This window comes from Panulirus ornatus, chromosome 1 (assembly GCF_036320965.1).
Source record: "Panulirus ornatus isolate Po-2019 chromosome 1, ASM3632096v1, whole genome shotgun sequence".
In the NCBI taxonomy this organism is placed as follows: Eukaryota; Metazoa; Arthropoda; class Malacostraca; order Decapoda; family Palinuridae; genus Panulirus; species Panulirus ornatus.
Genome location: NC_092224.1, coordinates 31,939,999 through 31,953,751, shown reverse-complemented (window position 1 = coordinate 31,953,751; position 13,753 = coordinate 31,939,999). Strand labels below are relative to the sequence as shown.

General features: G+C 42.4%; 1 protein-coding gene across 2 annotated transcripts in view; it reads left to right on the top strand.

Moving 5' to 3' along the window:
• Positions 1 to 13,753, top strand: part of LOC139746912 (relaxin receptor 2-like) — a 227,995-nt gene that overhangs the window by 205,368 nt on the left and 8,874 nt on the right. For both annotated transcript variants that reach the window (XM_071658693.1, XM_071658625.1), the window contains exons 13-16: positions 946 to 1,017; positions 1,605 to 1,676; positions 9,341 to 9,433; positions 10,285 to 10,352. In XM_071658693.1, coding sequence (XP_071514794.1) covers positions 946 to 1,017; positions 1,605 to 1,676; positions 9,341 to 9,433; positions 10,285 to 10,352 — 305 coding nt within the window. The remainder of the gene's footprint in view (positions 1 to 945; positions 1,018 to 1,604; positions 1,677 to 9,340; positions 9,434 to 10,284; positions 10,353 to 13,753) is intronic.

The following is a 13,753-nucleotide window of genomic DNA, read 5'->3' as shown; positions in this document are numbered from 1 at the left end:
CATTCATCCATCTTCCTTGGCCAAATATGTAATATTCTCGAGCTATGAACCACGTTATTATGCAGGTTAAACCTCTCTTCTCATACGGAATTTAACTCGAGCGAAGTCCAAGGTGGAGTCATGGATCTTATCCCATTGAAATTCTTAAGTGCTGGAAAAGTTAGGTATATAAAGTATAAAGCCAAAAGCGTTTAACCTCAACCTTTTAGTGTGAAGTCAAACTCGTCTTCAACGTAGCTGACACAATGAGGAGGTTCCAGTAAACTGCACCACCTGACTGGAGTAACATAACATAATCTTCGTATATTTCATTTTCCTCATCATAACTGCAGCGCTAAGCCGCAGACTTCCGCTCATACTTGTGGCCTGAATAACAGTCGAGAGATCCAAGTATACAAACTGTGCTGTGGATGAGGAATGATTGATTCATCTGTGGTGCGAGGGTTAACTGAAGGATTCTCCTGCATGGAGCATCGTGCGAGGTGATGTCAATCGTTTCGAAATACAGATGAGTAAGGAGGAAAAAGATAATTTCTTGCAAATGGTACGGGAAGACACATGCAGTATTGAATCTTATTAGGTGTTGATTGTAATTCTCTCTCTCTCTCTCTCTCTCTCTCTCTCTCTCTCTCTATATATATATATATATTAATATATATATATATATTTATATATATAGTCCTTAATCCTATCTGTATATACACAAACACATCAGGCCTTACGAGTGTAGAACATCCTCCCCTGTCAGTACAAATGGGTGATTACACACCCACACATTCATCTTAGTTATGCCATCAAAATGAAACACTGCAAGATAGATAGTCAAGACAAACGTAATAAAAGATCCTTGCTTATATACTGTCACCACAGGACTGTAAATCCAATATGTGCAAACAGGTATATCCAAGCGATTCATGTGTGTCTTTTCCTTTGGCTTTGTTGCAGAGAGCTGAACTACAACAGGATTCAACACTTGACCCCCGACGCTTTTAGGGGTCTTAAGTCTCTCATCGTCTTGTGAGTACATGATGAAAATGTATTATGTTGTCTATATGTATTACGGTGACAGATACACTTGCAAAAAAAAAAAGATTCGACTTAAAACTTTCATTTTAAAGTTGGGTTGATTCTTTAATCTCTCTCTCTCTCTCTCTCTCTCTCTCTCTCTCTCTCTCTCTCTCTCTCTCTCTCTCTCTCTCTCTCTAAGTAGGCGGAGTTCCGTAACATATATATGTATATGTGTGTGTGTGTCTAGGTCACCTATGGTAACAGAATGGTGAACGAAAGGTAAAGTTTGAGGCTAGGGTAGCATTTGATGGCCTTTGGTAGCATCAAAATAGTCCTCACTGCCAACAAGTGTAAGAGCAGGTGGGCTGGAAATCCTCCCGTCCTGTCTTACTTTTCCATAAGAAGGAACAGAGTAGTGGGCTAAGTGAGGATTTTTTCCCTCAAAGGCTCGGTCATTTGTTCCTTATGCTACCTCGCTATCGCGGGGAATGGCGAATGATGTATATATATAATTTTGAGTATATTTGCATGTCAGATCATCGATTCATTCTTTTACCTTTCCCCATTAATCATATTCCATCTTTCCTCCGTTCCAGGAATATGGGAGGCAACCCTCTGGTGGGAGTGCCGAGGCACACGCTCAGGCCCCTCGTGAGTCTGGACTCGCTGTGAGTATGGAGGGTGAGGGGCAGAGATTTGAGGCAGGTGGGCAAGGGAAGGGGATTCAACCCTCTAGTGCCACTAGCTGGAAAGGGGTGGCAAGTCTTATTATCGACAGCTGTTTTAAGTACCATTTGGAGATGTTTTGGAGCGCTTACTCTTAGGTTTAGGTGATGTGTAATGGAGCATTTGCTCCTAGGTGATAGGTGACGAGACAAATCGTGCTTGGTAGATGGGATATATCTTACTGGGATTGGTAATGAGATACCTTTAGTGGATCTGGTGATGGGGTACCTCCTCTTGGGAACATCTGATGGGACGCTTCCGTATGGAGTGATGGTCACCTCCTACTGGCGTAGGCTGAAGGAAACCTCTTATTGTGGCGGGTGATGAAGCATCTCCTCCTGGGGTAAGTAGGTGGTAGGGACTCTCCCACTGTGGTAAGTGAAGGATCAGTCACCTATTCGAACAAGTATTGTGGTGACCCAACAGACTTCACCTCTAAATCACCTTAAACTCTACAGTGGAGTTCCTCAGGAAGCAGTTCTTTCTTCAGCCTTCTTCATTCTCTTCCTAAACGACCTTCCATTACCTCCAACAAACAACACGAAAGTCCTCTCTCCGGGACAAGTGATGAAGATGCAACGATGCACAGCAGTATAGAACTCGGAAATAGAAGTTGGATAGAAAATGCCTCAGGAATGGAGGTATAAAGGAGTAAAGAGCTCAAGAATAGAATATGAGATACCGTAACTTTCAAGTACGAAGGTCTACAAGAGTTCAAAGCACAATAACGGAATTTCAAATCAAAGTAGACCTGCAGACTTAAAGACTGGAGGCTCACGCTAGCGCAAAGCTCAAGGGATGGAGGCTTACAACAATACACAAATCTTTTATAAAGGAGGACTAGACTGAGGACATCCTGATTTAAGACCCAGTAACGATTATGAACGATGTATAAACGATTACCCTGAGACGCAAGGCTCGGCTGCCACTAAGCGAGAACCTGTCTAGAATAGGCGTCTCATCCGATGGTGGACGAAAGTTGTCTTGATTCTGCTGACGATGAGAGAAGAGGACCTCACTAACCTCTAGCACGGCAGCTGGGTACGAGAGACTACCTTCCTGACATAGGCTACACACGGCTACAGGAAGCCATACTAGAGAGACTAGGTACCTCAACGCAGAGCTCACTCGACATCTACCGCGCGTGCCCTTTTTTTAAGGTATAAGGCTCAACCAGCAGCGAACAAGGACCTCACAGTACGGTTAAAGTCAACGTCTCGTCGACGCCAGTGACGTGACCAGAAAACGAGAGAAGCCTTTTTCTTTTCCACGTGTCTGTATCGCTATTCAGTGTCTGTGGTTCTGACATGTACTGAGGGGTGGGGTGGGGCGCGAGCGCCGCCCCGGGGGGGGGGAAGCAAGCTGTGCCGGTGCGGTGGACGTGGCAGGCCTGTGCTGGGCAGGTCAGACTTTTTAGATATTTTGTCTACCAAAAGAAAAGAAAAATAGAAAAAGAATAATAATCCTGATGGTCGAGTCTTTCGCAAACGCCTTTAGATTTTTTTTTCCTTTTCATTTGCTTTACTGAAGACGGCGAGGGTGTAAGAAGTGTAGGAAATGTATGATAGAAAAGGAATTTATGAGCGTGATTTTTATTTCATTTTCATTCACCAGAGATTTCGGTGAACCTCCGGGTTTTCTTTCATGGCTTTGTTCGTTCTATATTTTTCTTCAATTTGACTTAGCAGAAGATAGTCACATAGATAAAGGAAGTAAGTAGATGTACTAGTGACAAACTGTCAGTTTAGAAGGAAAGAAGTTGGATAAGCGATTAAAACGATGAAAATCAGATAAACTATAAAAGGCAAAGCAGGACAGAAAATCCGTGGAGAGAGAGAGAGAGAGAGAGAGAGAGAGAGAGAGAGAGAGAGAGAGAGAGAGAGAGAGAGACAGACACTGACAGAGAGGGAGAGAGAGGGAGGGAGGGAGGGAAGTGGGTGAGGAGGGGTATGTGCCATAGCTGGTGTAATTCCCTTGCCCTCGTACCAGTCACTTGGACACAGCTGCTGTGTCGCTCATTGGACGGCGTGATTCACTTGATTTATATTGGAATGTTTCGTCCCGACTCGATTGTGATTCACCGGCCCGTGTGATCCCCCCAAATGGTTCGCACTGGAATATATTGTGTATATGTGTCGCCGCCAGGGTCTGGCTCATTGGCTCGTGTAACACAACTATCCCAGGCAAGGGGGAACTTCAAGATGTTGTGTGTGTCTGTTCGTTCCAGTATAAGCGTTGCTTGCCGACCCACACCCATCTGCCTCACAGTGGACGAGACCTTGAAATGTGAGCGTCAGTTCATACCCTGTGGCCTACAGCATTGTGGAGATAACTCCGCGCAGAAAAAAAAAAAATCATTCGTACCCAGACGTTTGTCTAGACAAATGGAATTCTAATCAGTGATGCGACTTTGTTATCTCATTCGTTCTCTGGTGAAGTAATCATTTCTCTCGTATGGTCTTTGTCGTCTGGTGAATGTATATGCGGGGAATGATTTCTTCAGTGTTGAATAAGGTCGGTAAATCGTATACCAGCAAAGCATTGCGTTGCGAATCATTGCGTTGCGAATCATTGCGTTGCGAATCATTGCGTTGCGAATCATTGCGTTACGAAGTATTGCGTTGCGAAGTATTGCGTTGCGAAGTATTGCGTTACGAAGTATTGCGTTGCGAAGTATTGCGTTGCGAAGTATTGCGTTGCGAAGTATTGCGTTGCGAAGTATTGCGTTGCGAAGTATTGCGTTGCGAAGTATTGCGTTGCGAAGTATTGCGTTGCGAAGTATTGCGTTGCGAAGTATTGCGTTGCGAAGTATTGCGTTACGAAGTATTGCGTTGCGAAGTACTGCGTTGCGAAGTATTGCGTTACGAAGTATTACGTTACGAAGTATTGCTTTGCGAAGCATTGCGTTTCGTTATTCTGCAAGGAAATCTGGATGGACTATTTCCGGACGGAGGAGGTGATTGGATGATCTTTTTCCCGCGGAGTAATGTTGCAATCGAGTCGGTTCTTTGTGGGCCGATACAATATGATACATATTCATACCGAATGATGATTGAGTAAAATTAGGCGAGGCACTGATGGAAAAATTACATGTTCAAGGACTAAAAACAGAAAGAGTACGAGATATCATTGAAAGATAACGAAGAGAAGATAAGACCACATACGATGGCACCCACATATCCATTTGTTCATTCAGCCTGAATAATCTTTAAGAATATTCATGTGATAAATCTAAGGTCATGAGTGATAACGACAGAGATTTCCAAGAAGTTTTATAGAGTTGTATGATTGATAATAGAATCGGATTATGATCCAGTGTGAGTATGACGACTTCACCTACCGCGCAGAGAGCTGCTGGTCAACTGTTCGGTTCTCCTATGTCATTTCACAAGACCTAGAACTTGGAGAACCATGTCTGTAATGGCTCACTCGGTTCGTGAGACATCTAGAAACGTCAGGTATCAATATATCGTTGAAGAATGGAATTACATCGGGACTATGAGCCTTATGTGGGTCAAAACTCTTCAGTACTGGGTTATCTTTCCTAAATACCTAAGTGCTACAACTTCTCTCACTGTAAGGCCACTTTTGAACCCATCATTCAGTGGCATGTAGATCCTTACGTACTTACATCCTTACGAATTATCTTGTACAACCATTCTCTCTAAATTCCGTTTATTGATCTGCTGCTCCTAACTGTTAATCTACTCTTGTTGGATTTATGGAAGTGATTTGGATCTCCTACCTTGTCCACAATGTACTTTTCAGAGTTTCCTTGTTCTTTGTGTGTGTGTGTGTGTGTGCGCGTGCGTGCGTGTGTTACGGGGTGAGTTTTACATTAGCGTTTTCCCGTTATTTAACTTCGTGCTTTGAGCACCTCCGTGGTGTAGTGGTTAGCGTTACTGATCATGAGTCTATCAACCCTACGCCAAGGGTCGGGCCTCCAAGAGTTCGAATTCCAGGCACGGCAGTCGGCCCACAGGTAATCCCAGCTGCTCACCTACCCCTTCTCCTCGGGGCTGATCAATAAATGAAAACCAGGCATAGTCGGGTGTGTGTGTGTGTGTGTACGTTGTGTGTGTGTGTGTGTGTGTGTAGTTGCAGTGATGAGCGTTATCAAGTATTTCCTGATAACCAGTGAGGAAAAAAAATGAAACACGATTAGTCCCAAGTGCCCTTTCGAGTGATAACATCGTCAGAGGAGATGTGTACATCCAACTGCGTCAGCGTCTTGAAAATTGAATGATTACTGTCTGTCGACGTGTGAAAAAAAAAAATCTTTCAAAAGAAGTTTTTTCCATAAGGAAATGATTTTGCAGATATGTTCATTAAGAAATTCATCTCTTATCATATCCGGTTTTACTCATTTTCAGCGTGGGCAACATTGTTACTGATCAGGTGACTGGAAATAATCGGCCATTATCTTTCCTTTTTTTTTCATCTAGGAGGAGGAGTTCCAGCGTAACAGTGGAGGCATGTACATGTCATTACTAAAGAAGCTCATGTCACAAATTTACCCTCGTATTTCCACTACGTATTGAGGAAGTAGACAACGAAAAAGTCATTCATTCTTTTACTCCTAAGAAGACTTTTTATAAGCTTTCACACGAATATTTGATAGCCTTGGGTACGCAGAGAAATCGTAGATGAGATCAAGGCTCGGTTAATGGATAGAAAGCAGAGGGTGAGCATAAATTGGATGAAATTAACCCAGGACACCGTCTTGAGTAGAGTTCCTCAGGGGTTGAGTTCCTCAGGAGTTAAGCAGAGTTTCTCAGGGGGGGATGGTTCTATCCTCGGTCCTCTGTTGCTTATCATTTACAGCAGTGATGTATATATGGAGACCATTAGTACCTTTAGCAGGTGTTTTAGACGATCATGTATATATACCTGGACGGATGAGGCATTCGAAGGAAGATCCGTAGGAAGACCCAACTACGCTATTAGGGTAGACGAAAAAGAAGTAAATGTAGTTTGACATCGAGGAGTGTAAAATTCTGAGGTTCAGAGAGAGAGAGAGAGAGAGAGAGAGAGAGAGAGAGGATACTTCAAATTCATGCTCGGTAACGCTGAGGTTGGTACGTCAGCAAAGCGAAGTGTATCTAGAGGTCATGGTTGGTAGGGGTTTAAGATCAAAATAACAATGTGCCAGTGTGTAGTATAAATGACAATGTGCCAGTGTGTAGTATAAATGACAATGTGCCAGTGTGTAGTATAAATGACAATGTGTCAGTGCGTAGTATAAATGACAATGTGTCAGTGTGTAGTATAAATGACAATGTGTCAGTGTGTAGTATAAATGACAATGTGTCAGTGTGTAGTACAAAGGCAAATTTGTGAGACGTGAACGTCTCTTAGTAATGCCATGCTATGAATTCCTTGATGAACATCTGTTTTCCAGATAATAATTCGAACGGGCTAAGCGAGCTGTTCCGGAGCATTGTGATTTCGAAGCAGCAATAACCAAGCTGTTCCAGAACATCATGATTTCGAAGCATCATTCAAGCTAACATGGACACGTTTCTCTGGAAGTGTGAGCAATAGGTCTGTGGATGTAATCATACCTAGGATTACCAAGGCCTCGCCCAGATCATATGGTTCAGTTTTGGTCGCTCAAGAGTATTTCTAGACTACGCATAATGACGGAATATGGACACCGAATATGTGAAGTTTGTATAACTTTGATAGACGAAAGGAAAGCACATTACACATGAAAGACGCGGATTGAAAGAGGTGATTGGAGAGGCGCTCCACTGGATGAAGAGAATAGATACAGCGAACTCGAGGATGGACCGTTATGATACTTCCTCCGCGAACAACGAGGCTGTGGAATTTTCTTCCTTCCTACGTCTTTCTCTCTTCCTTTGACCTTTCTGCCTGTGAGAGTCAGTTGTAGAAACTCTACAATTGTAGAGCCTTTATGGATGTCTTTTTTTTCTTCACTCGAAATGGCCTTGACTGAAGCGAATGTTATCCATACCATGTTAGTCATTTAAAAAAAAACCGTAAATTACTAGAATTAGATATGCAATTTAAAACCCCAAATTATTTTTGTAATGGCGATATCTAGATATGAAAAGGAAATAGGTGGGCATATGGTTTGAATATCGAATTTTCGATAAATGGATTATGAGATATTAGTGCAAAAGATGTGGACCGACTGCCACAACCAGGATTCGAACCTATGCTCTCGACCCTGGTTGGCCCGTAAACGTGTAAACCATTCCCTCCAAAATACTGACTATTTCCTATATCAAAATAACATCTTTAGTGAACATTACCTCCTTCAAAATACGCCTTGCCTTACTACCACAAGATGCCAATATGAGGGGAACTTTCTCGCGTGTCAAGGAATAGGTTATTTCATTCCAAGTCTTATCCTCGAACTCGCCAGAGGGTATCCTAGCACTACCGACAACTGTCACATTACAGGGACAAGATCATGCAGGAGACCTGCCACGGCTCTTCCTCCTACACACACACACACACACACACACACACACACACACTCGTTTGCTAGTTCGTGGGACTGATCAAGTTATGTGAGACGGTATGAAGTCCTGATCTCAGTTCCACAAGGTTTTATCATAAAGATTCGTCGAACAAGTGCAGGATGTGTCTCCAAGATCATCGCATCTTGAACTTATACGTAGATATACATTAAACGAACAGTCCATTGAAAAACACCATAGCATCAGATGATTGAGAACATCGGTGTATAAACGGATGTAAGGCTATATAACCTGCTACCTAACTCCATTGATTGGGGATTTGTCACCAGATACTACATATGATCATGTTCTTAGGATCCAGATATTTTTTCTCAGGATTCTTGAAGGATTTATGGGATATCTTTTCAATACATTGAAGATTTTCGTTGAATCCCCTGTCCAATAAAGGATAATGGAGGATAAAAATGTATCAAAGTTGGTGAGTTTATCGTATAATTTCTTTTTGTTGCACGACCCATCATGCTATATCCTCCTCTGCCGAGGTGACCATAGCAACAACGTATTTACGACCCGAGCTTGTCCGTGAACCTGCCTTTGTCGCTTGTCAAAGCCTGAGCACTAGAACCCAGTTGTTGCCTAGTCTTGCAAGGCTCTGAGGCTGCAGGACAGTACGCCCTGGAGAAAGAGGCAGCTTGACCCTTTTTTAATGCAGTAGAAGCAAGGCACGATATACTCTGATGAGGGAAAAAAAATATAAATGATAAAATAAAATGTTTCACTGTCGTGTGTGTGTGTGAGAGAGAGAGAGAGAGAGAGAGAGAGAGAGAGAGAGAGAGAGATGGTGTCTCTTGCTTATTTCAAATTACCTGTTTGGGTATGTGTAGGGAGGGGCAATTTTACACTCGTGGAACTCTAATGGAAAATATATATATATATATATATATATATATATATATGCATTAGAGCGATGTAAGGTTTGCAGCCCCCCGCTCCCGCCTTCTACGACCCTCGGGGAATACGAAGGTAGAATTATTTCTCCCATACCATAATATATACATATATATCATTACTCCCATGTCGTGTGAAGAAATGGCAGTGGTTCCTCGGTGTCGCATGATCCCGAGGCTGTTGACATGTCTTGCCTCCCTCTGCAGGCGGCTGGCGGAGACAGAGCTGAGCACCGGCGTCCTGCTTAATATCTCGGCCGACCTCACCTTCGGCGACCTCACGCCCAACGTCTCCCACGCGTAGGTGCCAACGTCTTTAACGTCCCTCCTGTTCCTTCTGTGTCATCCTTTGCATTCTAACCAGATTTTTGTTTTTGTTTTTTTGTCTTCACGAGTTCTATTAAGTTTTCTATCTGTTCTCCTTTCAGTTTCAATATCTCTATCGTGTGAGTCTATTTTCCTTCATCCCGGTGATATTTTGACTATTCCTTCTTTGAAACGCTTCTGTTTTTCGTCTACTGTCTGTGTACCCAGTCATCTTTCATTCACGTGATCTGAGAGTTGTGTTTGATCTTTGTTTTCTTTTATCTGTAGGGGTTACTTGTGTGTCCTTTAACATCAGTTATCTCCGTTATGTGTTGTATTTTCTTCCTTGTGTATACCTCACATTTCTTAACGTTGTTCGTCACGTGAAATATTTCAGTTTATCATTATTTTAATTCGTATTTGCATTTCATAACGTATCATTATCTTTTTCCTTGAAAATGACAATCATCATCACCATCCATCATCACAAGTATGATTACTACTCAGTCATAAACATGGATTCTTACACAAGCCTTTTTTTTTTTTTCAACCATCCTCAGTCACTTCATTCACACTACAAATACATTTCTGTGACCATTGTCACCTAACTCTTCCTCGCCCAACACTGCAAACAGTGTAACTACTATACAATACCAGCCACTTCTAAGATCTTCTCTTGCCCTCTACATCCACATAATGTAATTCTTGTAATACAAAATCATTTCCCATTTTCACCTCTTTGCAGCTACATAAAGTAACTAGAAATACTGTCTCCTGTTTCTTCGCGTTACACAGTATAAGCTGATCAACCAACTCTGCTGTTGTCTTTCTCTCTCTTTCTACAGGTATTTCAAGAGGTTCCGTTACTGCGGGTACCTGCCTCGCGTGCCGGACTGCTGGCCCAAGACTGACGGTGAGTTCCTCCCGTTCTCTCATTGCCAAAGCCCAGCCTAGTGCAGCCTAGTGCAGACGCACTTGGAAGTAATGTTCTGGTAATTGTTGGGTCTTGGGGCATTATCGTACATGACTCAGGTTGATATATATATATATATATATATATATATATATATATATATATATATATATATATATACTGACTTATATTTCTTTCTTGTATCTCCCCTATGATGTGATTATTACACGAAACTGCACTTGGGAACTTGTCGTGTTTCATTTTCCCCCATGGACTCGTAAGAAAAAAAAAATATATATATATATATATATATATATATATATATATATATATATATATATATATATATATATAATGCAAGGAAGGAATCGATTTAGTTGCCTTCGTTGTATTGCTTCCAGTATAATATCCTTACTGAAGTGGGTAGGCTCAAGATTGACTCCAGTAGTTTACATATGATTATCATAAGGTTAATAGTACGGTAATTGCCAAGCTTCCTTTGTTGATTATAGGAGTGACGTCTGCCAGTTTTGCAGGATCATTCCATCCTGGAGAGATTTCTTGAAAATATAGGATAATTTCGTAATTTCATATTTGATGTTTTCAATTACTCGTGCATAGAAACAATCAGGACCTGGACTTTTATCAGTCTTCAACTTGTCTACCTAACCGTGACAGTAAGTTCTGGCACCGCGTGAGAGCTCCTTATCAGTCTCAAAATTCGTATCGCTGCTTTCTAGTGTAAAAACAGAACTAAAAATCTTGTTCAGGTTACCTGCTATGTTTTTATCATCCGCAACCGGTGCCCCATCTTCGTTTACTGATGATCCTATCCTACTCGTACGTTTCTTATTAATGGTATATATATATATATATATATATATATATATATATATATATATATATATATATATATATATATATATATATATATATATATACATTTTTTATCCCTGGGGATAGGGGAGAAAGAATACTTCCCACGTATTCCCTGCGTGTCGTGGAAGGCGACTAAAAGGGAAGGGAGCGGGGGGGCTGGAAATCCTCCCCTCTCGTCTTTTTTTTTTTTTTTTCAATTTTCCAAAAGAAGGAACAGTGAAGGGGGCCAGGTAAGGATATTCCCTCAGAGGCCCAGTCCTCTGTTCTTAACGCTACCTCGCTAACGCGGGAAATGGCGAATAGTTTGAAAGAAAAGAATAAAAATTTTTAGGATCTCCGTTACTATTTCTTGCAATACTTAGTCTGTACTCCCGCTTGGCTTGTTTGATAAGTATTTTCACGTTTCTCCTAACTCTGTTATATTCCACTGACGTGATTGGGTCATTTTCTGATTTCTTAAGCCAGTAGGAGTTTATTTCTGTCCCGTATAGCTCTTGTAATATCCTGGGAATAGCACTCGGGTTGTTAGTAGTTGGTTCTGTCGTGTGTGGGAATGAAGGTGTCTTGTTGCTGCATAAACCAACTCTTCTTACAACTGTCCAGAGAGAGAGAGAGAGAGAGAGAGGAGGACGAAGCTGAGGGAATGAGACGGAGGTCCTCCCATTCGTACATTTTCTGATCTGTTTTCTCACGCTTGAGCACTAATTTTGGATCCTATTCAGAGGGAGGTCAGGTCAGGCGAAGCCGAATATTCTGCGTTGATGATATACGGGGGACGTCACTTAATTCAGATTGGAATGCACATTTTTTTTTTTTTCCCCTTTTGTAGATTGGAGAACTAACCCAACCATCCACTGACTATCCTACCACCAAAGTCAATTCATAACCATCAAACTTCCCCTATCCAATAATCTTACTCGCTACTCAACCGTTCACTTACTCACTACCCAATTACCCACACGCTACTCAGTCATCCACTCACTATCGAACTATCCTCTTGTTACGTAAGAACCCAACCACTACCCAACCATCTACTCGCTACCACATTATCCAATCTCTAATGAACTATCCCCTCTCACTAACCAGCCACCCGTTTACTGCTCACATTTCCCCCACCATTACTCAATGACCAGTTAACTACTATTTCGCCAACTCTCTGTGCTACCATCTACTCGCCTCCCTACCATCTATTTAATTCGCCAACTCTCTGTGCTACCATCTACTCGCCTCCCTACCATCTATGTAATTCGCCAACTCTCTGTGCTACCATCTACTCTCCTCCCTACCATCTATCTAATTCGCCAACTCTCTGTGCTACCATCTACTCTCCTCCCTACCATCTATCTAATTCGCCAACTCTCTGTGCTACCATCTACTCGCCTCCCTACCATCTATGTAATTCGCCAACTCTGTGCTACCATCTACTCTCCTCCCTACCATCTATCTAATTCGCCAACTCTCTGTGCTACCATCTACTCGCCTCCCTACCATCTATGTAATTCGCCAACTCTCTGTGCTACCATCTACTCGCCTCCCTACCATCTATGTAATTCGCCAACTCTGTGCTACCATCTACTTGCCTACCTACCATCTATAAAGCCTCGTTACCGAACCACAAGCCTACTACCCAACCATGCGCCCGCTACCAAACCATACACTTGCTGCTACCTGTCCACGATCCCTACCACCAGTTGCGCAATCGTTACTCAGCCATCCAATGATAACGTGACGAGTTTTTTCTCCCGGACAACCATTCTCTCCACCAGCCACCCATACCCACCTAAAAGACCAGTACACTACACAACTGCAAAAAGTCATCATCCATCCACTCTCCCCCTCCCTCACTCACTGCCTGATCACACCATTCTCTACCCAATCAGCTGGTTGGCTGCCTCCCCAAAGCACTTCAGACAATGACAACAAACACTTCAGATCGAGGTGAGGCGAATACACAAATGCTTCACTTGACACCTGTTATCTCTTCAGGATGCAGTCACTGATTAGAATGTCTTTTAAACTGATATGGAACGCTTCTTTAATCATATAATCATATATAATTTCTAAGACAGTGTCTTGTTACTCTAATAATGCATGGTATAAATTCTTCCATATTTTTTTTTTTCCCCGACACACATTTTAAGCCCGAGTAAGAAAGAGGTGAATGACGAGATGCCTTATTCTCTGCTCTCCTTTTCCTACCAATTCATTTGGATAACTTGTTTACAGATAAGCGTTCCCCCACACCTTAACATAAGAGAACCCAGTACAGATACATATGGTGCGCCCTGTGGCAGTAATGGCACACCGAACACACACACACACACGACCTGTGCCAGTAATGGCACACCCGGGAGCGGACTGTCATTAACAAGAGGCCGTGCCAAGCCTTTGTCCATATACCCTAACACCGTTCACTCGCCCTCGTGTAACCATGCACTCTAACACAACCCACTCATCTTGCCTTTGCAAACCCTGTTAGCTGTACTTCCAATACACCTTCATATGTACTCTCTTGTGACCCA